The following is a 25,423-nucleotide window of genomic DNA, read 5'->3' as shown; positions in this document are numbered from 1 at the left end:
TTATCTCAAAAGAATTAATCCTCCACTATGGCGACAAGATATCCAAAATTTGGTTGGTCTAGTAACCTGCGTGATGGGAGAGGGGTCAGTCAATGCAGGTTAGACGGTGGAGACGACCAGGAAAAGCTGGATTGGAGATCGCGTACAGTATTGGAGCTCAAATTTAAGCCCAATGGGTGATACCGACAATGTAGAGCGCAGAGCTCGTGTGGGGAGAAGAAGATGATCAGAGAGCTTTTTTTTCATTTCGCCAATCGGGAATGACATCGCCCGCCTTTCTTCTCCGCCTTCCCGCCTCTGCCTAAAACCACCTCTACACCATTATTCTTACACAACTTCGATTATGCTGTCGAAATGGAGAATCGCGGAGAAAACTTCGAGATCATTATCATTGACTCGGACGACGATGACTTGGAAGTGACGCGATATGTGAACTCAACCCCCACCTCAACCGTCCCAAGTATGTACTTGCATCCCCAGACGCGCGACATGCAGCTTACATTCTAGAAGCTAGAAATTCTGCCAACGTGAAATCAGAATGTTCTACGCCTCTCAGACCGAATACTCTGGATACCCCTTCGCGTATCACAGTCAATACTCCAATCAAAGTTCAATCTGACAGTGAAAGCGATGATGAATTCAATGATGGCGAAGCGGCATACAAGAAGTTCAAGGATCGCAAGTCTGTCAAGCGCAAACAAACTGCAGCTGCAAATCGCAAAGCAAAGCTTCCCAAGATTCCCAAGAGAGAAACACCGGCTGATGACATGATCGTTGGTCTTGCTAAACCCGAGAAAACAGTATTGAGACCTAAGCGTCCTCTGAGGCAATATGGCGAAGTATCATCCGATGACGACTTGATGGAATATACGCTCCCGAGTTATGTCAAGCAACGTCGTCTGAAATTTGACCGGAGACAGGAGCACCTTGAGGAGTATGGACTAAAGCTGCCACCCTCTTATGAGGACGTAGAATTTTCCGATGATGAGCGCCTCGAGCATCTACAAGAGAAGCCTTCTTTTCCGGGGAGAACCCCCGTTCGTGAATACAAGGATATTACATTACCCTACTCTCTTGGCTTGATCCCCGCACCGATTGCGCAATGGCTGCGCCAATATCAAGTCGAGGGAGTGGAATTCATGCACGAGAAGTTTATCTACCAGAAAGGTGGAATTCTCGGAGACGATATGGGCCTTGGGAAAACTATCCAGGTTATTGCATTCCTGACGGCAGCGTACGGAAAGACTGGTGATGAACGCGACGGAAAACGAATGCGCAAGATGCGCAGATCTGCTGGCAAACCATGGTACCCACGCACCTTGATCGTGTGCCCTGGGACCCTGATCTCAAACTGGGTTGCCGAGTTGAATAGATGGGGATGGTGGCAAATTGAAGTCTACCATGGCGCCAGCAAGGATATCCCCCTTGAATCTGTGAGATCGGGCATGGCCGAAATCATGATCACCACCTACACCACCTATGTGAATAACAAGGGGCTGGTGAATCTCATTGAATGGGATTGTGTGATCGCCGACGAATGCCATAAAATCAAGGAACGAAGATCGGAAACGACTATAGCTATGAACGAGATCAACGCCTTATGTCGTATTGGTCTGACAGGCACAGCGATCCAAAATCGGTATGAGGAGCTATGGACTCTACTGAATTGGACCAACCCTGGTGTGCTTGGTCCGGTGACAACATGGAGAGCCCAAATTGCAGAACCTTTAAAGATTGGACAGTCACATAATGCAACTGTGAACGAACTCAGCAAGGCCCGAAGAACCGCCAAGAAGCTCGTCGAAAATTTGCTACCGCAGTTCTTTCTCAGGCGGATGAAATCTTTGATTGCAGATCAATTGCCGAAGAAAAGTGATAGAGTAGTCTTTTGCCCTCTAACTTGGTCACAAGCAGAGGCATATGAAAATTTCTTGGACAGCGACATTGTACAGTCCATCAAGAATTCCACCGACCCATGCGACTGTGGAGAAAGAAGAAAAGCAGGCTGGTGCTGCCATAAGTTTGTGGATGGTACGGATAAAACTTGGCAAGCTCTCGTCTTCCCTGCAATTGCAGTATTGCAAAAACTAAGCAATCACCTGGCCCTTCTTATTCCTCAGGGAAATGACCCGAAAGAGAGACAAGAGAAGGAAAAGGACATGCTACAGATCGCGCTCCCCGATCAATGGGAAGATCTATATCGCTCTCGGGACTCGATCATGAACTACGCGAATCCCGAATTTTGCGGGAAATGGAAGGTTCTCCGTAAATTGCTCAAGTGGTGGCATTCGAATGGAGATAAAGTGCTAGTATTTTCGCATAGTGTACGTCTCTTGAAGATGCTGCAGATGTTATTCACACATACCAGCTACAATGTGAGCTACCTGGATGGCTCCATGAAGTATGAAGACCGGGCTCTGGCGGTGGATGAGTTCAACTCCGATCCTAAGCAGTTTGTCTTCTTGATCTCTACCAAAGCGGGTGGTGTCGGCCTGAACATCACATCTGCCAACAAGGTAGTCGTCGTGGACCCGAACTGGAATCCATCTTATGATCTTCAAGCCCAAGACCGGGCCTACCGCATTGGACAAGTCCGTGATGTCGAGGTCTTCCGTCTTGTTTCCGCTGGCACCATCGAGGAGATCGTCTACGCACGGCAAATCTACAAACAGCAACAGGCGGAAATCGGGTACAATGCTAGCTCCGAGAGGCGATATTTTAAGGGAGTCCAAGACCAAAAAGATCAGAAGGGCGAGATCTTCGGCATGCAAAACTTGTTCTCGTATCAATTTGATAACGTCGTCTTGCGTGACATCGTGAACAAAACTAATGTCGCTGAAAGTCGAGCCGGTGTTCAGGTCATGGATTTCCACTTTGAGGAGGATGAGGATGCCACTGGTGACAGACCTGTTAAGTCCGAAGACGAAACCATGAGCCAATATGCCGCTATGATCCGCGGCGATGGAGAAGATGACCGTCCTAAACCTCGTACTCCCAACACCCCACACAAACACGATCCAGTCCAAGCGATTCTCTCCAGTGCTGGAGTGGAATATACTCACCTCAACAATGAAGTGATTGGGTCCTCCCGTGTCGAGGAGAAGCTTAGTCGTCAGGCTGAGCAGGTCAACAATGACCCGGGTGCTGATTTCCAAGTCTTCGAGGGATCATCACAAATGCAACCAGATGACGACCAAACACGAACACCCCGTCCCCGCCAGCCGGATCATTCGCCGTTTCGGTTCAAATATCATCCACCGGAAGGTGTCAAACGTCGGCAGTTTTGCAGCATGGCACGGCGGTTGGGATTTGCTGATGCGACTGAGTTTGCACTTGTCGTTGAAAGCATGACACAAGCTGAACGAAGAGCATGTCTTGATCGATGGTACTCGGAACGACGGGATGTATTATTGTCCAAGGATGAAAAGACCAAGACCGAAAAGATAAAGGACGAACACATCAAAGATGAACGGGTCAAGGGTGAGGATATCAAGGACGGAATGGTCAAGGGTGAGGATATCAAGGACGGAATGGTCAAGGATGAACATATCAAGGACGAGGACAGAAAGGTCCAGCGAATCAAGATCGAGATGAATCATGATTCCTGACCCAAGCTCACAGAAAATTTGCTTCTTGCTGCGGGATCTTTGGCTGCTCTTCGTAGCAGCACTGGCGCTGATATAGAATACGCAATGATACCCCATTTGTTTTCCTCAAGATGCACTATCAATAATCAATTACAATGTACTAGTCGAACAAAATTCAGATGTATTGTATTATGATCACTAGTGACAAACGCCACATGAATTAGGGGTATCAGACATCACAATCGAGGCTAAAGCCACGCCAGTGTCCACAACGCCGGCAGATTAGGATTCAACTCCTGCCACTCCGCCAGAATCTCGGGGACCTTCTCATCAAAGCTCGTTCGAGCAGCACCAGCCCCATTCTCCCATCCCTCAGTCCCATGCTGGGCGCGTTGCGCAACAGCAGCCGTATTGAGTCGGTTCGCTAGGTCCAGAATTGCCTTTCCACCCAGTAATGCTTCTTCGTGGTTATCCTTAATATCGACATTGAAGACATGGACGGGCCGGTTCAGAGTCGAGCCTTTACTCATCAGGTCGTCGACAACTGCATCCCAGCAGCGCTCTTCGCAAGTAATAATGACGTCGACGACACCTCCCTCTGTACCCTGTGCGCCCTTATCCCCCTTCGCGGCGTGATCCACGCGTGGCGCGCCAGGAACCCAATCCTGGAAGCGTTCGGGGCCCCATTTAAGATTTCGGTTGCGGTCCAGCATGTTCAAGATACCATTGTTGCGGTAGAGGCGCTCGTCCTTCGACTGCAGCTCCTCGTACATCTGGTTGTAGGAGGTTGTATTGAAGCCGTAGACATTTGGCTGTGTAATGGATGGACCGGGGAGACGAACGAGGGAACCGGTGCCGAAGGATATGACAGGGAAGGCAGTGGGTGCGGCAGAGAGACGGAGGTGTGCTTCCATAGACCGGTTGTTGTTTGAGGCGCAGACAGTGCAGAACTTAAGTTTCCAGCTGTCTGTGCCCTCTTGGGTGGCCTGGGTGTCCATCTCGGGAGTGGCAGACTCGGGTGGTGGAGGGGGAGGAGGTGGAGGAGTCTGGGGAGTTGTGCTTCCCGTGTTTACACGGCGAGGATCATATGCCATGGTGGAGATTATTTATACCTAAGGTATAGGTATGATATGGAGAGACTAAGTTGGGATGATAGGGCAAATAGAATAAAAAATTTTGATCAAGGTGGCTTGAAGTTGGGTTTACTATCTCCTGTGATTGACTGTATTCTTGGCGTTAGCAAGAGCTTTCTCTATGATATCAAGTAATCAAGTAGATAGAGGGTGGTTCAGATAAAATGCGTATAAAGAGTTTGTCCGCATAGCAAAAGCTCAGACAGCTCCAATAAATAAAAATTCATCACATAAAACAAGGGCAATTGAATAAACATAACTATTCACTAACCTTGCAATAGTCTTTCATTATCCAGTTCTGGAGTTTTACTGTGTTGAAATCGTTGGGGCCGTAGCCCTTGAAGGAGAGAAGGGAAGCAAGATCGATTTCGCTGGTGATTTTCGCCTTTTTACCATCGTGCTGACTCAGCCACCAGCTCCCCCCACTTCGAACCGAGCTAAGCTACGACAACCTTGGATCTTACAGTTTCAGCCAGGCCACTCCTTCAACTCCCGAAGATGGCCTCAGAAATTGAGGAAGGGCCTTTTGTGCCCGCTTTGATCGTAGTTGATATGCAGGAAGACTTCTGTCCACCCGTGAGTGAATGACAGCTCAACTAACAGCTCGAAGCTTGGTGCTGATGCGCAAGCTGCGATGCGCGTCTACAGAATGGCTCTCTCGCAGTACAAGATGGCCGGTCCATCGCTCCTCTGATCAACTCCCTCCTCGCTCAACCCGCATTGGTGTCCCGTATCGCAACCCAAGACTACCACCCACCAGACCACATCTCCTTCGCCAGCAATCACCCGCCTCCAAATAACCGACCGTTTGAGTCATTTGTGGAAATGACGAATCCCCATCCACCTCCTGGTCAAGAGCCTGAAACAAAACCCCAGCAGCTTTGGCCTGTCCATTGCGTGGAGGACACCCCCGGCGCCGCTCTCATTCCCGAGATTGATGCCAGTCTATTTGATCTAGTGGTGATGAAAGGCAGACATTCGCAGGTCGAGATGTACTCTGCATTTGCCGATGCGTTTGGAAACATTGATCCGACAGTCACAATGCACTCGGTTACGGTGGATGTTATCTCTGAGCTCCAGGCTAAGGGGGTGACGGATGTCTTTGTCGTCGGGCTGGCAGGGGACTATTGTGTGAAATGCACAGCTATTGATGCGGTCAAGGCTGGGTTTCGAAGTTGGCTTATCGAGGAGGGAACGAAGTGTGTTGTTCCTACTGGTTGGGAGCTAGTTAAGGAGGAGCTTCTTATCGCGGGGGTTTCCGTGATCCATGCTGATGACGCGGTCCTCAAGAAGTTAGCGGTCGCATAGATATGCCTCCTTTTTACATAGAATTCCAGACGGTTCCAAGGGTGGTTTCCACAAATATAAACTGGTCCGTAACGGTTTATTGGTTTGCAATCCAATCAAGGACCTCATGTGGATTCGGCGGGATAGTTAACCCCGTTGATCGACAATACCAACTACTTTTGGTAGACAGACGTTTTTCTGGAGGACCCCTTCTTTCTCCAACTTCCTTCCCCAACGCTACTGCACGGTGACGTGGCTTCGAAGAACACACTCTACAGAGCTCAAGCTACTTAAAGGACGTGTTTGCCTTACGCTCATTCAAGATGCCTCACTTCGAGCCTTCAACGCCAGCCGCGACGGTCACTGCGCTCGACGAGAAACTAACTGACGCGGACGCGGACTCGCCCGCTCGCTTTCTCCTCGATCATAACCTCAACCACGAAAACTTGCCTTATTGGCTAATGAACGTGCCCCAATCACAGTGGACCACTGAGTGCCCTAAGTTTCTACAGAACCAATCGCCCAAGAACATACAGTGTCTTTCCATGTCGGATACCCACTACAAGCGGCAAAACTGGGATACAGTACAAGAAATCATCAGTTAAGTGGAGCTGCTACTATTAGTGTGCATATTTGGGGCCATTTTGTTTTGCTGACTGGCGGCTTTCTGGTCCGCAGGGACGAACCGGATTGATCGATTCCAACGCGTGCCCAGTGATCTACGCAAGTATCTGGAATACACCGCCTACATCAAAGCCCAGTATGGATCGGTGATGCGATTCGTGGTCAAGGAGAGATTAGGATGGGGCGATGGAGACACAGAGAATATGAAGCCTAAAGGAGGCATGTTTGAATTTAGCGGTATGTTCTTATTTGCTAGGTTTGTCCTAGTCACGAGTATTGTTTGGCTGACATGCAGGTTCCTCGTTCTGTACAGAGGACATTCGAATCCTATTTAACGACTGGCCTTACGGCATTGACACTGACATAATCCACCTGGTAGTATGGACCAAATTTGAGCTGCCAGATGACCCAGTTTCCGGGGAACTCACAAAAGAGGCACGAGAGGCGATCGATCAATATGTGCAGCGTACCTTTCACTCTCGGGTGGCGGCTGAACAGGTCGTCTGGTTCAAAAACTGGAAGTCTCTCAAATCAGTCCACGCGGTCGAACATTTCCACGTCATGCTCCATCGACCGGATCTGGCATTTGTGAGGGAGATCACCCGTGGAGACGAGCCGCTAATAGAACGGGTATGATTGCATGGGGCCCGGTACGATCGGAGAAGAACAGGGTGGATCTATGGACAGTGCAGAAAACCTGCAGCATATCGTTTGCTTGTGTTGGCCCTCGAGTGCCGAAGCTGATCCCCACTCCGCCAAGACGTGCCCCTCATGATGGATCAATAGAAGGTGTTGGGAAGAGGCGAAGCTCAGGCTTGGAAGGGATTTACCACAATAGAATTAATAGACGAGTTAACTTTCGGACTATAACTCCAGTATATAATCCCCAGAAAGTTCCGCGTTTGGATGGGGTAGATCTTATGGTCTATAGTGAGGCCTTTCGACGTCACTGCCCGATTCAAGTCTAAGCCCGTTTTTACCTTATTCTACTAAAAACTTTTCCCTCTTTTTTTCTACTCTCCACTATCTCATTCTGTCTTTAGTCGCAACGGAGGACATCTTGTCATTTTCCAAGTTTTCTCCTCGATTTTCAGTTATCTATTTCCTTCGAATGCACTCGGTGTTCTAGAGTTGTTCTTCCACAACATCCTACTCTTTCTGTCATCCCGAACGCAGTCATGCCGGTTCCGCACCTCCGCCGTTCTTCCTTAGCCAGTATGAACTTTCCACTACCCTATCCCAACAACCATGTCTGAAGTACTTCCAGGTAAATCATCCGTGGATGAATCTGCAGCTAGCGGCGACGAAGAGATCGTCGAGCCCGACCAGGGAAATGGTAATGTCCCCGAACCCTCCGCGGTCAGAAAGCCCACTAACAAGATCCAGTCCTGTCACACATTATTTCCCAGCTCCGACCGGGCGCCGACCTGAGTCGTGTCGTCCTGCCCACCTTCATTCTAGAGCCCCGGTCGATGCTTGAGCGGATCACCAAGTATGAACTAATTTCCCCAGCTTTAGGCCCTTGGCGCTTGGCCTTGCAGAAGCTGACGTCTCTTCTAGCTTCATGGCCCACCCCGATACCCTCCTTCCCATGAGCACTATTGACGATCCAGTCGAGCGATTTGTGTCTGTGGTCAAGTTCTATCTGAGTGGATGGCATATTAAGCCTCCGTACGTTGCCCGCACCGTTTTCTTGTCCCGATCGCACTCTGACGTCAACCATACAGAGGGGTGAAGAAGCCGTTGAACCCCATTCTTGGCGAAACCTTTACCTGCTACTGGGATTATCCTGATGGCACGCGCGGATACTATATTTCCGAGCAGACCTCGCATCACCCGCCCAAGTCGAGCTACTTCTTTATGGCGCCGGAGCACCACATTCGGATCGATGGGACTCTCAAGCCGCGCAGTAAATTCCTTGGTAACTCCGCCGCTAGCTTGATGGAAGGTATTGCGACTTTGCGACTGTTGAACCGCGGCGCAAACAAAGAGAAGGGCGAGAAATAGTACGTTTGCTGAAGCTGGAGTTACTGCATGCGGGGTACTAATGGATATTTCTAGTATCTTGACGCAACCGAATATGTATGCCCGCGGTATTCTTTTCGGTAAGATGAAGTATGAGCTTGGAGATCACAGCTATGTCCGATGCCCGGAAACCGGCCTGGTGGCCGACATTGAGTTCAAGACGAAGGGTTATTTCTCTGGTACCTATAATGCTCTTGGAGGAACTATCAAGAACGAAAAGACCGGTGAGGTGTTATATGAGCTGTCCGGCATGTGGAATGGCGAGATGGTCGTCAAGGATGTCCACGTTCGTTCTGTACCCGCGTATACTTTGATTACACCATTCGCTGATTACATTACAGAGCCACAAGAAGGATGTTTTGTTTGATGCGTCCCACGCGAAGCACTCGAAGCCGATTGCTCGTCCAATCGAAGAGCAGGGAGAGCGTGAATCACAGCGTCTATGGCATTCCACCGTTCAGGCCATCATCGCCCGGAATCACGAAGCCGCCACAGACGAGAAGACCAAGATCGAAGACCGTCAACGTGAGGAAGCTGCCAAGCGCGCCGATGAGGGCGTTGATTGGAAACCTCGCCTGTTCCGCGCTGTCAAGGGTGGTCCCGGTGGCCCAGAAGAAGGAGATGAAGACCTTGACTGGATCATCAACGCCGAGGTGTAAGTTTTGATGAAAATGAACTGACCGTTCCGTATTGACCTGGAATTAGCGACTCTCACGACCCGGAACTTGCCAAGAAACAAATCCTAGCCATTGCGCCTATCGTCCAAGGTCAGAAACAGTCATCTCAATTCCAGATCCCGCCATACAGTGCTTCGACGCATCAAAGCGCAGCCAGCGGCTCCCAAGGATATCACAGCTAATGCCGCCATACAACAACAGAGTCCGAAATGGAACCAGCCAGGCCTGAGGTTGTGGAACGGAAAGATACCCGAACAAATGAGGTAGAGACGTTCGTAGATGCAGAGGAGAAGCAATGAGAAGCCAGAATCCTCTGTATTAAGAGCTTTCGTCTGCAACCTTCTTCCCCTTCCAAATCGCTCGAAATTCCTTTCAACCCAAGCCCTCTCCCGAGGGTCTACTAGACGCCTGGGCAACTTGCGCAGACTACCCAGCACCATTCCCCCGACCGATGACCGCATGACGCTGTCCCATCCCTCCTTATATTCCATGTTCAACACAAGCGTTTCCCGGTCACGACGCCGCACCATTGCTGGATACCCGATTTTATGCTGAATTTTACCAAAGACAAAACAAAAGTACCAAGAAAGCGCCTCCGAAATAACATATGAATCTTCATTATCTTCGATTATATCGATTATATTCTGGAAACTGCCTGAGCTGAAGGAGGCGTGAGGTACGTCGTAATGTTTAACTTGTGCTGCATTGTATCGTAATGAAGAAAAATCCTGAAAATCTGTACTGAGGTGAGGCACGAAGCAAATAATTGAACGAAGCTTGGGATCAAGGTCAAGTCTCGTTATGATAGACAGGGTGGCTATATACAGTGCGTCGGGGTTGTTATTGGGAACTTCCTGGATGTATTCATTTATGAATTGAATTGAATTGTTTTGTCTAACCTATACCACTGTACAATTCCTCTCCCGGGATATCACGATAAAAAACAAGAAGGCGGTCTAACTCCCTGAAACAACCCAGCATTAAGGCTCTCAACCAGACATAGACGCTCAAAACTCCATGTCCCAGAACACCATGGAATAAAATATCATAACACACCAACATCATGAATATAGCTCGCCTCTGTACCCAGCTCCCCGCTCAAGATCTCGCCGCCTGTTCCCGCGTGGTATGGCACCTGCTGAGCCAGAAGCAGCAGGGCTGATACTCGACGCAGCAGCCGAGCCACCCATCCGCTCTTCATACTCTTCTTCCATCAATGCAGTCTGCTCTTCAATCTCCTTCTCTGTCTCCTCCCGTAATCCGAGGATATCAGGAGGAATGAAACTCATCTGCACACTAGGCGCACCCTTGATATAGCGAAGCTGTTCATGAACAGATTCAACCAGATCATTGAGATATGAGCGGGTGTTCTTATTATCAAGTTTGCGCATCTCAGACAAGGGCGGGAAGAGAGAGTAATCGGGTCCGAAATGGTTGCGGAACGCTACTGTCTCAGGAATTGTCGTATCGATCATCTGATCCGCTTCTATAAGGATGGATGTCTCGTGCGCCCAGGCCCGAGAGACATTGCGCGGTGTGTAGCCACCACCACCTACGACGAGGAGGGGTAATCCGAATGTCTTTGTGAAAGCGACGCAGGCGCCGTGGGCACGGACGTTAAGGTTGAAGCAGCCGAGTCGGTCGCAGCCTAGACTATCGGCCCCGCATTGCAAGACGATAGCGCCGGGTTGGTAATTGCGAATGCAGGCACCGATTACCTCGTGGTATAGCGAGATGTAGCTTTCGTCGTCGATGCCGTCGTTAAGCGGGACATTGATGGCGTGGTGTGCGCCCGGGTTGAGTGGGTGATTTGGGCCTGTATCTTCGAGGGCACCGGTACCCGGGAAGAAATTATCTTTATCGTATTTGTGGAATGAGACTGTCAGCACGCGATCTGTGGACCAGAATGCTTGCTCGACGCCGTCGCCGTGGTGGACGTCAATGTCGATGTACATGACGCGCGGGTGGTGGCGAAGGAGCTGGAGGACGCCCAGGACGATATCGTTCACGTAACAGAAACCGCTGGCTTCGGACTTTTTGGCATGGTGCAGACCACCAGACCAGTTTATTGCGATCTCGGATTGATCGTTACAGAGCTTGCGGGCTGCGTCGACGGTACCGCCGGCGTACAGGGAACAGTAGTTGTACAAGCCGTTGAAGATGGGGCAGTCATCGCCGAAATTGAAGCGGATCACGTTGTCGCTTTGTTCGGGTTTGTCGATGTCGCCTGGCATGACTTGTTTCAGGAAGTCAAGGTAGTCTTCTTCGTGAAATTCGGCCATTTCTTCGTATGTCGCCGCTCGCGACAGGTACAGGTCCATCGCGTGGTGCATCCCGTATGCCATGACCAGTTGCTTGGTTAAGGTGAGGCGCCATGGTTTCATGGGGTGTGACTGGCCGAAATGGTGTGGCTCCACGGCTGGATTGGCGTGCCATGACACGCGGTAGCCTTGCGGGCGCGGTACGTTGTAGAGTTGGCGCTCGTGGACGACCTTGTGGTCGAGGCTTAGGGTTGTTGAGGGCGCGGCATACTCTTGAACGACGGAGGGGCGAGCCATCGGGGATTGGAAAGGGAGAATTCGAGGAGGGAGGGAGGACTAGTCTGTTGACGGGCGCATTTCAGGATCAAAGGTGAACTCGAGGTTGAATGTCTGGGAGATCGAAGTTTCAAGGTTCGAGAAGCTCGATGACTAAGGATTTCAGATCCATGGGGCGTTGCCTATTCCGATTTCATTTCAACGGAGTACAAGCTTGAGCTATATCTTGATATACAGCCTTGGGATTCATACCGGACCCAACGGACCTACCTGCTGGCTCTCTTCTATTGGTTCTATTTCAATCACATTCCTCATCTGGTTCTCATTTGTCCCTTTGGCAGAATTCGCTCCAACAGATATCCTCCTTGCTCAGCTACCTGGCCTATTGATCCATAGGTATTGAATGTAAGATCATTCGAAATTCTGGCTGACGAGCTTATGAGCATTACAATTGATCCCATCTAAACTCATATGAAGCCAGCTAGATCTCGCTTGAATGACCTCTCATATGTAACATTCTCTTGAATGACATGTGGGGCATTTAGTCAGATTGAACCTCATGCTCCACTTTTTTCAAATGTCATGTGACAAATCCGCAGCCACAACATTTCGAGATTCGTTACTCCAGATTTGCATGCCATAATTTATAATCACAATTCATGCCGTTACCAAAAACTAGCCTGGTCTCAAGACCACGACCAACATTTAAATGTGTCTCATGTCGAAATTGCAATGTTCGATGTGGAAAAGAACGACCACAATGCACAAGATGCGAGAAAATGGGCGAGACCTGTGTTTATGATACCGACACAAAAGATACGAACACTGGTCCTACTACTCCCTCGGTGAAGGCGGATGATCTAAAAGAACCCCCTGTGAAGAGAGAAGCATCGCCTAAACCCCCAACCGAAAATAAGCCGTTGCCGAGCAATCGGAAGAAAAATTCCAAACCCCACGCAAATGAAGCTAGTTTGCTAGTGAGCAATCTGCCGACGACCGAGACTGATGCGCAGCGTCAGGCAGCGCAAGAAATTGACCTCCCACCTGGTTGTCTCCTGCTCAATCGCATGAGAATGCGGTTTTTACATACGCCATTCTGGGGCTTTGTGAATGGTCAGGGTAATATCTCTGCGTCATTCTTCGATGAAGGGCGACCGAATCAAGATATGGCGGACGACTGTATGGCCATAGTTCGTGAATCTCTCCCGTCATTGGCGATATCAGATGCCTTGGTGCGCTCCTTTATGATAAGTGTGCAACCAATCATTACTGTGGTAAACTCCTTCGTCTTTTATATGACTTATGATGATTTTTGGGAGGGGATCAATAGCAAAGAAGACAAGGTACCAGCCAGATTGGTTTTCGATCCCACATGGTTCTGCGCTTTTCAGGCTCTTCTATTTGCAGGTGCGGCAGCAGCACCAGACGCATTCTGGAAATCCGATGTTATGAAGGAGTATCCTTATACTCGGAAAGAAGCCATGGCTATATTCCAAGATACTACCACTCGGAGTTTGGAGGCGTGTGAACATGAGGAACACCCCACTATGTATAGTCTTGCTGCATCAATCCTACTTCATCATTTCACCGAACATACCCCTCTGAAATCCGCTCTCTTTGTGAGCCAAGCTATTCGTCTGGCTCAGAGCATGGGTATTGATGATGATGATAAGAAAACGTTGGCCAACTTGGGAGACATGCCACGACTCGTGTGGTGGCACTTAGTCTCGTTAGACATGCAAATAAGTCTTTCAAGTGGGCTGCTACCCTGTCTTTCGAGGAAGACGCTTGAAAACAAGCGTCCGCCAGTCAAGCAGTCCGTCGACGAGTCAGAGCATCCCCCATCTTTAATTATGGCATATTCTTCATGTTGGAGTCAGACTGTGTTCATTCAGAGTGGTTTGATCAGAGAATCCCGAACCTCGCCGACCTTTACATGGTTCGTCTCATTCAATATGGAGCGCATTCGATTGCACCTTGACATGATCGACCGCGAGAGCAAAGATATCCGTGTACAAGGCTGTCCTGAGAAAGGAGTGATTCCCGTTTTGCTAGCCTTAGCAACCCCAGAAACCCACTTTGAAGCTTACGAGGACGATATGCCACTGGTGGGTGTGCTGAGCACGTGGTATAGGGTGATGATCACACTGCTCAAGCTAGAGGTGGTGATCATGTTCCAAAAAACACTTCTTCCGCCCCCAGATGAGAACACCAATTTCAGGACAGTCTCTTGGAACAGGTAAGTTTCATCTACCGCAAGACATTGACCACGAAGCGCTAACATCATTCCTAGCATCGTCTTCTTATGCATGAAGTATCTGCAATCCTTCCTACACCTTTGCAGAGTCCCAGCTTTCGAGCCGTACTATTGGTTCCAGTCAAAGTACTATGCCCCCCAGCAGTGTGCTCTATTGATCCTGATCTTCCTCAAACACGACATCCCAGTCGATAAATATAAGAAGGCGGAGATGATCGCCTACGTGGATGAGATCCTTGAATTCTGTGTTCTGAATTACCGCAGGAAAATGGGTCTTGAAGACCTCGGGGATTCCAAATTCAGTGTTTCAAATTACGGCAAGAAGAAGGGAACACAGAGCTCTAAATACTCCAAAGGGGATGAGACTGGGCTCTCTAACGAATTAAAGGTTCTAGTTCGACTTCACAAGGGTGAGGCACCGGGTACTTATACGACGAAACCCAAAGATATGAATTGGGATTATGAACCAAACACGCTGGATGTCGAGGCCGTTAGAAAAGTATTCGACTTGAGGACGTGGCATCCATATTTGGCACCAATTTTTTGAGGGGGCTAGATAGAATGCATATATAGCATAAAACAGGATTTTAATTGGACATGCTCCTAGCTGGAATACAAGTATAGCAGTGCGGTCTTTGCCACCACAATCCAGCCCAACTGCAGTGGGTAATTTAGATCATGCAGACAGGTACTTTAAACAGTACTAATTTCTACCTTAAGATGCATATACCCCTGCTCTTAAGTATATCATAATATACCTGTAATCGATAAGGTTGACCCTAGTGTGTAATTTTAATTGATTCGAGTCATGAAAATCAACCCAAAATGCACTACTGATTCAGAGATATACCCCGCTCCAACCCAAAACCCCGAATGAGCAGCCACCATTGCAAATTTCTGTCAACACATACATTATTAAACCCCTGTAATAATCAGAATTTTACCGATTTTAGACTCGGCATTGAACGCCGTGTTCAATTTTCAGTTCTACTCGGTATTGGTTCGGCGAGGAGGCAAAAACGCCGAGTTCTATGACATAAGCCCGGTATCGGGCTCGGGCTCGGCACGGCAGTGGAGCGCGCATCATCGAACAAGAGCAATTAGAGGTGGGGGTGAAGAAAAAAAAGGTTAAGAGGGTTACACGTGGATTTCAGACCGAGATATAAAATGTGATAAGTAGAGGAGTCCCGGCTTTTTCTATTTCTGTCTCATGTTTCTATCTGCACTGCACTCATCAATTAGTGCGACGCTATTCCGTTTGAATCTAGTCAGTGTTATCAGACGTCATGACGATTAACCAAGGTGCTACCAATCTACGACGGGTCCTCGCGGATCCTAATGGCTTCGTTGTGGCTCCAGGCGTGTATGATGGCATGTCAGCACGTATGGCACTTGCAGCTGGATTCGATGCGCTGTACATGGTAAGTATTGGTGTCAACATCTTCCTGGTTAATAGGACGAAGCTAATGATCATTTGAAAGACCGGTGCAGGCACCGCAGCTTCCGTCCACGGACAAGCAGACTTGGGCATTTGCACTCTTAACGATATGCGGAACAACGCCGAGATGATCGCAAACCTCTCCCCCTCCACACCGCTAATTGCCGACGCCGATACAGGCTACGGAGGTCCGATCATGGTATCCCGGACAACAGAGCAGTACGCCCGATCCGGCGTCGCAGCCTTCCACATCGAAGACCAAGTGCAAACAAAGCGCTGCGGTCACCTCTCCGGAAAACTGCTAGTCGACACAGAGACCTACGCAACTCGGATCCGGGCTGCGGTGCAAGCTCGCCAGCGAATTGGCAGCGATATCGTGGTTATTGCGCGCACGGACGCTTTGCTGGGACAGGGGTACGAGGAGAGTCTGGTTCGACTCCGAGCCGCGCGCGATGCTGGAGCGGACGTGGGATTCCTGGAGGGCATTTCTTCCCGTGAGATGGCCGCTCAGGCGGTGCGAGACCTTGCGCCTTGGCCTTTGGTGCTAAATATGGTTGAGCATGGGTCTACCCCTTCGATCTCGGCAGCTGAGGCGCGCGAGATTGGTTTCAAGATGATCATCTTTCCTTTTGCGACTATTGGGCCTGCGCTTATGGCTATGCGGGAGGGGCTGGAGAAGCTGAAGCGAGATGGTTTGCCTGGTCTGGATAAGGAGTTGACGCCTCAAATGCTCTTCCGGGTGTGCGGGCTGGATGAGAGTGTGAAGCTGGATGCGGACGCAGGTGGAGCTGCATTTGACGGTGGCGTGGACTTGCGGTAGATCTCATCTATTTGGTATAGATTGTCCATGGCTGTGTAGCTTGACTCAGTTGCCTGGTCGATATTTCGTTTATCTCTTTGTTCTGGGAGCGTCGAAGCGCTCTGCCGCGTCTGTAAATAGTAACGTCTCCACCAATTGATGAAAATTGTAGAAGATCGTTCAGCCACCTGGATTTGAGGGTGATAAAAATAAATAAACACGAAGTAGACGCTTTGTCCAAGTGACACCAAAACTGATTAGATCAGCCGTTTCAGAAGTGGTCAGCACCAGTGGAACAAATCGCCGATCGCCGCCTCAACCAAGGATTCGCCGCCCTGACCCCTGGCTGCGCAGGTTTAATTTGCCGAAGCTTGATATCTTCGGAAATTGCGGTCAATCGCACAGTAAGCAATTCTGTGTCACTGGGATCAGTGACGAGAGACCGGATCCTGTAATTCAGTCTCGAGCCGACTGTTCCTGCAAACAACTCCAGAAATAGCTATTTTCCGTTTTGACCATCATAATGGTCATTATTAATCTATGTTAATATAATGGAACGCCAATATGGCCCAAGAAGAATAAAGTTTAATGAACAGAGAGGACTCAACTCCGAAACGGCACGCTAGCCAAGACGCCCAGTCAGTCTGGATTGCCTCGAAGAATTTTTCGCCAGTCGGAAGTGGAGGGAAGGCTCAACACGGTGGAGCCGGAAAATTTCTATTGATTCTCTGATCCTGGGAGACAGGCTCTAGGGCCTTACACTGCGCTGCATATCGGTGTACAGGACTTGGTATCATTCGCCCCTTCCAGGGGACCCAGTTGCCAGGCTAGGGGATGGAGCCCTGACGCTATCGCCCCCCGTTGGTCGATCGTTGTGGCCTAGGCCAGTGCGCCCGATACACCGTCAATTTTGAAGTGACTGGTTTACACAAGAGATGTGTTGCTCGGTTGGGCGCGTAAAAATGAGTTGGATATGTCGTGTAGAGCTCGGATTTGTTGACATCACAAGTCAGGTACCCTGCATGGACCCGTGTTCAATCTTCCGAGGGATTTGGCCGGAGACACGTAAGACAGGGCTTGGGGCTAGCATGATTGGTCTGGGTTGCGTTGTTGTGGGGAACCTGGCGATGTGGCTGCTTGAAGATGGGGATAAGTGAAAGGGTTCAGGGTCAAGGGTTTAAGGGTTTTTAATTTAAGGGTCTGAAGTGAACATTCCAAGAACACATTCCGATCCCACACGTTTTTGACATATATTCGATTGAATTGATGGTCTAGTAGTGAATGTTAATATACTTTGACGCTATCAAAGAACGAAGAAATTACGAGTAAACAAGGCTTCCAAGCTAGGGACGGGTCAGGTACAATGTACTTAACCTTCCGCCGCAGTACCAGTAATGACCAAGGTACCAAGTACAGGGTCTGCAGCCAGGTCAGGGGTCTCGGCCCATAGATCCACTGTGGGTTCAACCAATTAAACCTGATCAATGGGTGAATCGGGCTCAGGAACCACAAGTAGTGAAGCCAATCAAAGGTAGCACGCCCCTGATCCAGGTTGTGCGACCCAAGACTAAATAATATCAACCCTCGCTCCTCCCCTTCTCTCCTTCTCCATACACCAGGGCACCGTTATCCCACACATTCTTTTTTTGAACTGTTTTCGAGCGTTTCTCGCTCAGTCACTCTTTAAACACTTTCATTTTCGAAAACAATGCAGTTCAAGGATTCTCTTCTTTTGTTGACGGCCCTGTCCGCAGGCTCGGCCGTCGCTCGCCTTCACGGCCATGAGCGTCGCCATGCTCATGCCCACATTGGAGACGTCGCCCAGGAGGTTGAGCAGGAAGTCCCGGCGCCGGTCGTCACTCCTGCCGCTGAGATGGCTTCCGAGTTGAAGGCTCGTGCTGTTGGTGATGTGGTCTATGCCACCATCGATGGTGTTCTCGAGTCCTGGATCAACGAGTGGGCTGGTGTGGTCTCCTCTACCTCCACTTCGACCTCAACCTCCATCTATGTCGCCCCTACCACCACTGTTCAGCCTACCACCACCTCCACCCCCGCTGCAGTTGAGCCCACTACCTCTGCTGCTGCTTCCACTTCTTCCAGCAGCAGCTCCAGCAGCGGTTCCAGCAGCGGCACCTGGTACGAGACCCCCTCCGACGGTTCATACTCTCGCTCTGGATTCGGTGGCTCGACTGCTAGCAAGTCCACCGGCTCCCTCGACTGGGACTACGTTGGCAACGTCGGTAGCCCCTGGGGTAGCAACATCATCCAGGTCGCCGAGTCCGAGGCCAGCCAGTACAAGCACGTTATCCGTTTCGAGGGTAGCAACAGCGATGACTGGTCCGTTGTTTTCTGGAACACCTACGGTCCCAGTGGAAAGATGGACGGTTTCTGGAGCCCCAACAAGGCTCTTGAGTTCACCCTCGCTCCCGGTGAGGTCGCCTATGTCGCCATCGATGACAACTCCCAGGGTGGCTGGTCTGCTGGTCAGGGATCTGTTCCCGTCTCTCTCATTGGTGAGTGGGCCGGTACCTGGGGTGAGTTCGATATGAGCAGTGAGAAGAACGACGGTTTCTCCGGCTGGGATGTTTCCTCCATCATTGCCCAGCTCGCCGGCTTTGATGTCCAGGGCATGCGCATTTGCAACCACCTCGGCGCCAGCTGCTCCAGCATTGCCACTGGTCTTGCCAGCCTTCTCAACGCCTACACCAGTGCTGACCAGGGCAACCCTTCGCTGGCTGTCTCCCAGGCCGCTGGTGCCGTCCGTCTCGTCGTCCAGCTTGACTGGTCCGAGTAAATGCTCAACGGTCCTACTTCGATGTCAGCGTGTTCTTCTCTATCCTCTTACCATTCTTTCGCAAATGATTCCTAGCCGGCGGTGGCTCCTTCATGTTCTACCCATACGTTCGGCCTCGGCCGCTCTTCCATGGACCCTTCCTTTTCCAAGGAATTGCATACATACCCTGTATGATCTGTGTTCCTTTTTATGATTCTTTGTACATATACCAAGTGGGTTAGTTCATATCGATGGTTTTTTTTTCTCCAGTCTCAGGTTTTGTTTATTCCTCTTCATTTCAGTCCTTGGACATTAGATATTTTGGCAACAATTTTTAATAGCCTTGATGTGATGCCATCTAAGACACGTCATCTATGTAGCTGCTGTAACGGGTCAGATATGATAGATCCTCATGGTTGAAGGTGACATACCTGGCGCCGGGCTGATACACAAGACGAAGTAACAAACTTTTTCATGTTAGACGGCAATACATTAGTGCCTTGATGGGATTTGCTGAACCAGAATTCAGTCAACCTTAAAATGTGCACGGTTCTGTACCACAAAAGTCGTGACACTTGTTGAAACAAGCCATGATCACTTCATAGGCCATGGTGTAGTACCAAATATGGCCAGTATTGCAACGTGGATCAATGAAAGAGAAGACAAGCTGAAGAATAGACTGATAAAAATATAGACCATTCGGAAGGAAGAAAAATGTATGCAAGAATAATTGAACGAAGAAAAGCGCTTCCTCTTATAATTACATATGGCGGGGTTGTTTCTATTAGTGTATATGCAATAGCAAACGTCCCATCACATCCAGTGCGGCGAAAACTGAGCCTAGAATGATAGACTGACAGGGTTGTAGCCTGCCAGCGGTTATTCAAAACGCTGGACTTCTTCTAGCTGCATAATTGTGGATAAATCTGCTAGTGCTGTGGGTATTCAGGTGGTCTGTATATCCGGGCGCTAACTGAGGGCTCGTGAGAGGCTAAGCATCCACTACGACGGATGGGCCCGCTGGTGCGCCTGTTTGCCGAATAAACCCTCTACCAATTTTTAATCTGCCTGGGAGATTCGTAATGTCTGAATGTCTGAGTTTGACATGGTTGAATGCGGAGAATGGTCAGCTTTATGTCACGCCATTTGTGGAGGTGGTAGGGTTGAGAAGACGGATGCAATCGCTGGCAAAAGCTCCGGTGGGGGCCAATATGCAAGTTCGCACAGTGCATGCAGCCCATCCCGCGTCTCCCCTCTCTCTGTCGAAGTGCGTTAAATCTGATATCTTCATTGGATCATGTAAACCCCCCATCTCTAAGATGGAATAGTCTCGCCTCATAACCCTGCTTCCCTGCATCTGGACCCTCACCCTCGCCTAGGAAGAAGCCCCTCGGGATGATCATTTCACGCGGGACGATATAATAAGCATGGCGATGCCGGGATCATATTCAGCTCTTATTATAATTTTCCTTAACTTATATGCCCTGATTGTGAGCTGCTGGGCAGGCACATCTGGTGGTCATTTTCGAATATGACAGCACGGCAATATAATACACACGAAGATCGCGATCTCCTCGGCAACAATTCTTATTTTTCATCTAATGTCCCAGCTAGTCGATCTATCTCGATAAGCAGAAGCGATGGAGATGTTTCGAGTTTGAGCAGTTCTTCTAGCAGAACTATCAGTCCGCGACCTGCTACTCCGGATGAAAAAGCCACGGTTTGGACACCGAGTTGGGTGCCATATTCATTTAGTCATATTTATTTGGCTATACTTAGCCTTTTCTGTCTTGGATTATGCCTAACAACATTCTTGCTTTGGTGGAAGTCTTCGACAAGCTATGGTCTAGGGTCTGATGATGGCTCCTCGGCTCTGCTGATTGGATGGCGATACAGCCCAACCATGATTGCTGTCGTGTACGTCCAAATGACTGCTATACTATTCGATGATGTTAAGCGCACCGAAATATATGCTCGCTTAGCTCGAACTGAAGGAGCAATGGCGATGTCCAGCATTCTCAAGACGCCGGGAGCCTGGTGGAATGCGTTGTATGATGGGTTTTCCAAGAAGAAGCATGGGAGACGCAGCTGGGTTTTGGTATGCGCTGCATTTCTCAATATCATTGGGTTCATGGCGATTTCCTCTCTTTCTTCCGCTTATTTATTTGCCGACGACGTGGTGGTTTCTAAGTCGACCGACTTTTTCACTCTTATGCCTGTCACGAACTCTCCTCTGCCGATCGATGCAGACCGGTCGACACACTTTCGAACTATAGCCAATCTATTACAAAACGTCTCCACTTCGCCTTGGATCACAGATGATTATACGATTCTACCCTTTTGGCCGGCTAGTTTGGAGGATGCGCCTATAACCTCATTGCCGTCGAGTACTTCTCAAACATGGAAGGCAGACACCATGATGTTTAAATCCCAGCTCGAATGTACAGCAATGTCAGTCAAAGCTCAAACAAATGAGACTGTACAATACACGAAAGGTGTTGAAAAGGTCCCGTCTATATCCATTATCTGGTCTTCGTCTGGTGACTGTGAATACGGACTGTCGGCGGATAAGGACTTTTTCAATATGGGAGGTGGAAGTTGGTCTGACGCTTCCACTTTCTACTATGCAGAAATGGAACTGGAGAGTGGCGTTGAGACGGTGTTTAGCACTAACCACACGGAACAATGCGATGGTAAAGAGATTATTATCGTTACCGACTCGTGGACGTCCGCGAATGCAAAGTATGGGGCTCAACTGTGTGAGACGAAATATTACATGGCCAACGTCACGACATCCGTTGCGCTGACGGGCGATGATCCCGATATCACCTATAATGAAACCGAGTTTGAACAAAAGAAAGTTTCGATTCCTGATACACTTGTGAACACCACGGAATTTCGAGGAATGATGCTGAACTCAGATTGGCCAACTTATATGATTTCAATCCTGTGGTCAGAAACTGCGATGCTCGGAGGACCCACTATACTCTTGGGTGCATTGTATGATTATAACATGACTTCCCTAGTCAACGATCCAGATTGGATCTACTCTGCGTCCAAGGCAAAACAGCGGTACTTTGGTGAAGTGTTACAGGCAGCTTTAAGCCACCAAGAAGCTTCTCAAAAATCCGCAATGCAAGGTGTAGTCCGCGATGTTGAATCTAGAGTCGTTGTTCAGCCTGGTGCTGCGATTGCTTTGGGAGTTTTATTCGCCATCTCGTTCTTCCTTGTACTATTCGTCTGGTGGTCTACGCAGTTGAACCGCAGGCCATTGAACTTGACAGAAGACCCGGCTGCGACGACAGGTGCCGCTCGTTTGATTACAAATAATCCTCAAGTCAGATCAGACTTTCAGGTGTTCAAACAGCCATCGCAGAAAGATATGGAGGAAACACTCAAAGGGGAGTGGTTTAGTACTGACTCTTATGGACTTTGTCGAAACGATCCTGACAATACGATCAAGCACAACACAACACAATCTCAAAATGGAACACCGGCTTTACTTCGTCTGCCTGCTCTATTGGGGCTGGTGGTGCTTCTTGGCGCAGTCATTGCTGGCATTGTTGTGCTTTATCACTTTGCCGAGAGTGTGGGACTTTATGAAAAGGCATTTGTCTACCAAGTTCAAGCCTCTTTCTTCAGTAATGGGATAGCTTCCGTCGCTCCATTCTCCATGATCCCAACACTCATAGCCACAGGAATTGGCCTCTGGTGGGGTGCTATTGACGAAAACTTCCGTCGCCTTACACCATACTTGCAGATGTCGAGGGAGAACCCACAACTATCTCGTGGTGCTGGGCTATCGTATCAGTCCTCGTTCTGGCTTTGGGCTTGTGTGAAAGCCGCGCTCAACAGACACTGGCTACTCTCCCTCCTCACATTTGGAAGCTCACTTTCTCCAATATGTAAGTTTTCCTTAACTGGGATGTGCTAGTTATCGATCCTAACATCAATCTTCTAGTCACGACTACGATGTCGGCTCTTTTCGACCGTGGTCCTGGCAATATTACCCAAGCCATCACCTTCAACCGAACACTGGAAGTTCGGGACATTCCGCTTGTTTTTGGTACTTCGCAATCATACTACCCAGGTTCTTCAAATGATTATGCAGGAACTGTCCTTGCCGGTTTGTATACGAACCTTTCGTCTCATTGGATGTACACGGCAGCCATCCAACTAACACTAAATGGGTCTGAGCCTTCATGGAGTAAAGATGGCTGGAGCTTTGTACCTGTCAAACTAAATGATCTTGACCGTATCAACCTACCAAACGACCTTGATGCCTCTGATGAAACACTCGGCGGGCCTACAAAGAACATCTCATTGACAACACCAGCTGTCCGCGGCCGTATCGAATGTGCCGAGTACCCAGCCCAAACTTTGACAAACCTTTCAGTCTGGCTCACATCTACGGATCTAAGCAACCACACAGTCTGGAATGCGAGTACAATCCCAAATGATCTCGAAGGCGGTTACCAGCTCGGCGCAGTATACAGCAAACTCCCCAGCGCCATTCTCCCTATCACATCATCTGAAAACATATCAACCTGCCCAAGTTGCACAACCGTCTTCGTCAATCCAGCTGAGATAGTATGCTGTGGCAATGGAAGCAGTAGCGCATGGGACCCTAGTATAGCGATTGGCTATTGGTCCCCAAACACCGACCCTGCAACCTGGACAGTGCGCAATTGGCAGCGAAACTTCACGGCCAAATGGGTTCACGGAAACGCAGTGACAGGAATTAAGCGGAATACGAATCAGAATGGCTATTATGATGCAGACTTACTCTTTCCCGAGGTTCCGTCCGTCACAATGATGAATTGCAGGCCAATTGTCGAGTCAGCCGAGGCAGATATCATTGTAAACCCAGCCAACGGCGAGATTCAGACCTTCAGCATCACTAGCCAGCCAACAGAACTGACAGAGGCCTTTTCGGATAATTTCTTGCCACACAACAAGACTCGCTTCAGTCGGGAGACGGGAATGTTTTACTACAATGTAACACTAAGGTACATTGCAACCCATTCAGACAAGACAAGTATATGAACAAATTTGCTAAAGTCTTTGATATAGCTACGGTCGACTCTTCATGGCATCAATGCTCACAGCAGCCGACACGCTCCACCTCGGCGGCGCCGAGCACGTAGGGGGTTATAGCACAGAAGATTTGACCGACAACACATACAACATACGCGACGAGATCAACGGATTGAACATGGATTTCATGACATATTCCATGTACAGTATGGCAGGGAAAGACCCCTCAGCATTACTGAACGGAGATACATACTCCACGCTCGCACAGAAAACATTCACGACTTTCTTCCAGCACTTCGTCAGCAACAATGTCTCTCTCAGCACAGGCGGCTGGGCATACCAGAAGATTAACGCAAGTCTTCCTAGTACACTTGGGCCGGCTATCGAGCTAGAAGATGGGTATATACCTTCCGATACGGCTACGGAGTACCAGGATGTTATGCACCCCATTTCGCATACGAACAGGACAGTCGCAGCTCATATCTCCCAGCGCGTCGAGCTTCTACAAATGAATGCTGTCGCCGTTTGGCTCAGTGTCGGTATATTGGGGTGGCTAATCATCTCCACCATCATCGTGGCGGTTCTTCAGAAACGGTACTTCGGTGGTCTGGTTCGGAACGTGGAGTGTCTAGGTGATGTCCTGGTACTCATATCCGGGAGTGCAAATTTCTTGCAGGTGGTGCGGGAGATTGAGTCAGGGAAGTTGTTGGCGGGTGATTATGAAGGGTTACGGACGCGGTTGGGCTGGTTTGTTGATGAGGCTGGAGGGTTGAGGTGGGGTATTGAAATGGAGGAGAGCTATGGAGAGGGGCCTGGTGTTCATTGGGTTTCTGAGCCGGAGTTTTCCAAAGAGAGGAACAGTACTTGGAATGTTAGGGATGGGGAGGAAAATATATAGTGCATATAATCTGCACGAGGGCATTATAGTACTATGAAGTCGTTCAACGACTCCAGGATTGTCAATATAGAAATAAAACAAAAAATTGTCAAGAATCTGTATAACAACATCCTTGCGTCAATTTAACGCAACCAGACTACTCGAAGACTGACAATGCTTGTTAATTGAAAAGAACGTAGGAAGAACCAGAGCAAAGTCCGAATAACATCAATAAGTCAAGTAACAAAAAACCTTAAAGTCCCTACGTGGAAGCGTTGTCGACCAGGTGAAAGCTATGAAGCACTTGGGGAAGTTTTGCGAGTTCCGACTCCTGTGGTTACTATTGGCTGCGAGCATGCACACGCAAGGGGG

The 25,423-nt window shown here is 49.2% G+C and overlaps 10 protein-coding genes across 10 annotated transcripts; 8 read left to right on the top strand and 2 right to left on the bottom strand.

The window, feature by feature from the left end:
* Positions 1–354: 354 nt before the first annotated feature.
* N7503_003140 (putative DNA excision repair protein (Rad26L)) lies at positions 355–3,608 on the top strand (the record flags this gene model as incomplete). The annotated part of the gene is made up of 2 exons (XM_057062687.1): positions 355–460; positions 508–3,608. The coding sequence occupies 2 exons, from the start codon at positions 355–357 to the stop codon at positions 3,606–3,608; spliced, it is 3,207 nt and encodes a 1,068-aa protein (XP_056923602.1).
* A 227-nt stretch (positions 3,609–3,835) lies between these two features.
* On the bottom strand, positions 3,836–4,681 carry ssuA (RNA polymerase II subunit A C-terminal domain phosphatase; the record flags this gene model as incomplete). Its single annotated transcript, XM_057062686.1, has 1 exon — positions 3,836–4,681. The coding sequence occupies one exon, from the start codon at positions 4,679–4,681 to the stop codon at positions 3,836–3,838; it is 846 nt and encodes a 281-aa protein (XP_056923601.1).
* A 537-nt stretch (positions 4,682–5,218) lies between these two features.
* N7503_003138 (nicotinamidase) lies at positions 5,219–6,028 on the top strand (the record flags this gene model as incomplete). The annotated part of the gene is made up of 2 exons (XM_057062685.1): positions 5,219–5,296; positions 5,369–6,028. The coding sequence occupies 2 exons, from the start codon at positions 5,219–5,221 to the stop codon at positions 6,026–6,028; spliced, it is 738 nt and encodes a 245-aa protein (XP_056923600.1).
* Positions 6,029–6,330: 302 nt separating this feature from the next.
* Positions 6,331–7,456, top strand: N7503_003137 (GIG1 family protein; the record flags this gene model as incomplete). The annotated part of the gene is made up of 3 exons (XM_057062684.1): positions 6,331–6,607; positions 6,686–6,868; positions 6,945–7,456. 3 exons carry the CDS (start codon positions 6,331–6,333, stop codon positions 7,265–7,267), a joined length of 783 nt encoding a protein of 260 aa, XP_056923599.1. The 3' UTR covers positions 7,268–7,456.
* Positions 7,457–7,742: 286 nt separating this feature from the next.
* Positions 7,743–9,515, top strand: N7503_003136 (OSBP family protein; the record flags this gene model as incomplete). The annotated part of the gene is made up of 8 exons (XM_057062683.1): positions 7,743–7,846; positions 7,899–7,967; positions 8,018–8,123; positions 8,192–8,302; positions 8,359–8,637; positions 8,693–8,942; positions 8,998–9,311; positions 9,362–9,515. Exons 1-8 carry the CDS (start codon positions 7,810–7,812, stop codon positions 9,513–9,515), a joined length of 1,320 nt encoding a protein of 439 aa, XP_056923598.1. The 5' UTR covers positions 7,743–7,809.
* Positions 9,516–10,394: 879 nt separating this feature from the next.
* hosA (histone deacetylase HOS2) lies at positions 10,395–11,891 on the bottom strand (the record flags this gene model as incomplete). The annotated part of the gene is made up of 1 exon (XM_057062682.1): positions 10,395–11,891. One exon carries the CDS (start codon positions 11,889–11,891, stop codon positions 10,395–10,397), a length of 1,497 nt encoding a protein of 498 aa, XP_056923597.1.
* A 758-nt stretch (positions 11,892–12,649) lies between these two features.
* N7503_003134 (fungal specific transcription factor domain-containing protein) lies at positions 12,650–14,674 on the top strand (the record flags this gene model as incomplete). Its single annotated transcript, XM_057062681.1, has 2 exons — positions 12,650–14,109; positions 14,164–14,674. The coding sequence occupies 2 exons, from the start codon at positions 12,650–12,652 to the stop codon at positions 14,672–14,674; spliced, it is 1,971 nt and encodes a 656-aa protein (XP_056923596.1).
* Positions 14,675–15,413: 739 nt separating this feature from the next.
* N7503_003133 (isocitrate lyase/PEP mutase family protein) lies at positions 15,414–16,385 on the top strand (the record flags this gene model as incomplete). The annotated part of the gene is made up of 2 exons (XM_057062680.1): positions 15,414–15,548; positions 15,609–16,385. 2 exons carry the CDS (start codon positions 15,414–15,416, stop codon positions 16,383–16,385), a joined length of 912 nt encoding a protein of 303 aa, XP_056923595.1.
* Positions 16,386–18,072: 1,687 nt separating this feature from the next.
* On the top strand, positions 18,073–19,158 carry aspf4 (allergen Asp F4; the record flags this gene model as incomplete). The annotated part of the gene is made up of 1 exon (XM_057062679.1): positions 18,073–19,158. The coding sequence occupies one exon, from the start codon at positions 18,073–18,075 to the stop codon at positions 19,156–19,158; it is 1,086 nt and encodes a 361-aa protein (XP_056923594.1).
* Positions 19,159–20,668: 1,510 nt separating this feature from the next.
* Positions 20,669–25,072, top strand: N7503_003131 (DUF3433 domain-containing protein; the record flags this gene model as incomplete). Its single annotated transcript, XM_057062678.1, has 3 exons — positions 20,669–23,042; positions 23,099–24,146; positions 24,211–25,072. 3 exons carry the CDS (start codon positions 20,669–20,671, stop codon positions 25,070–25,072), a joined length of 4,284 nt encoding a protein of 1,427 aa, XP_056923593.1.
* Positions 25,073–25,423: the final 351 nt, after the last annotated feature.

This window comes from Penicillium pulvis (assembly GCF_028828015.1).
Source record: "Penicillium pulvis strain IBT 33274 chromosome Unknown contig_1_segment0_segment0, whole genome shotgun sequence".
NCBI lineage: Eukaryota > Fungi > Ascomycota > Eurotiomycetes > Eurotiales > Aspergillaceae > Penicillium > Penicillium pulvis.
This window is presented reverse-complemented; position numbering and strand designations above follow the sequence as displayed.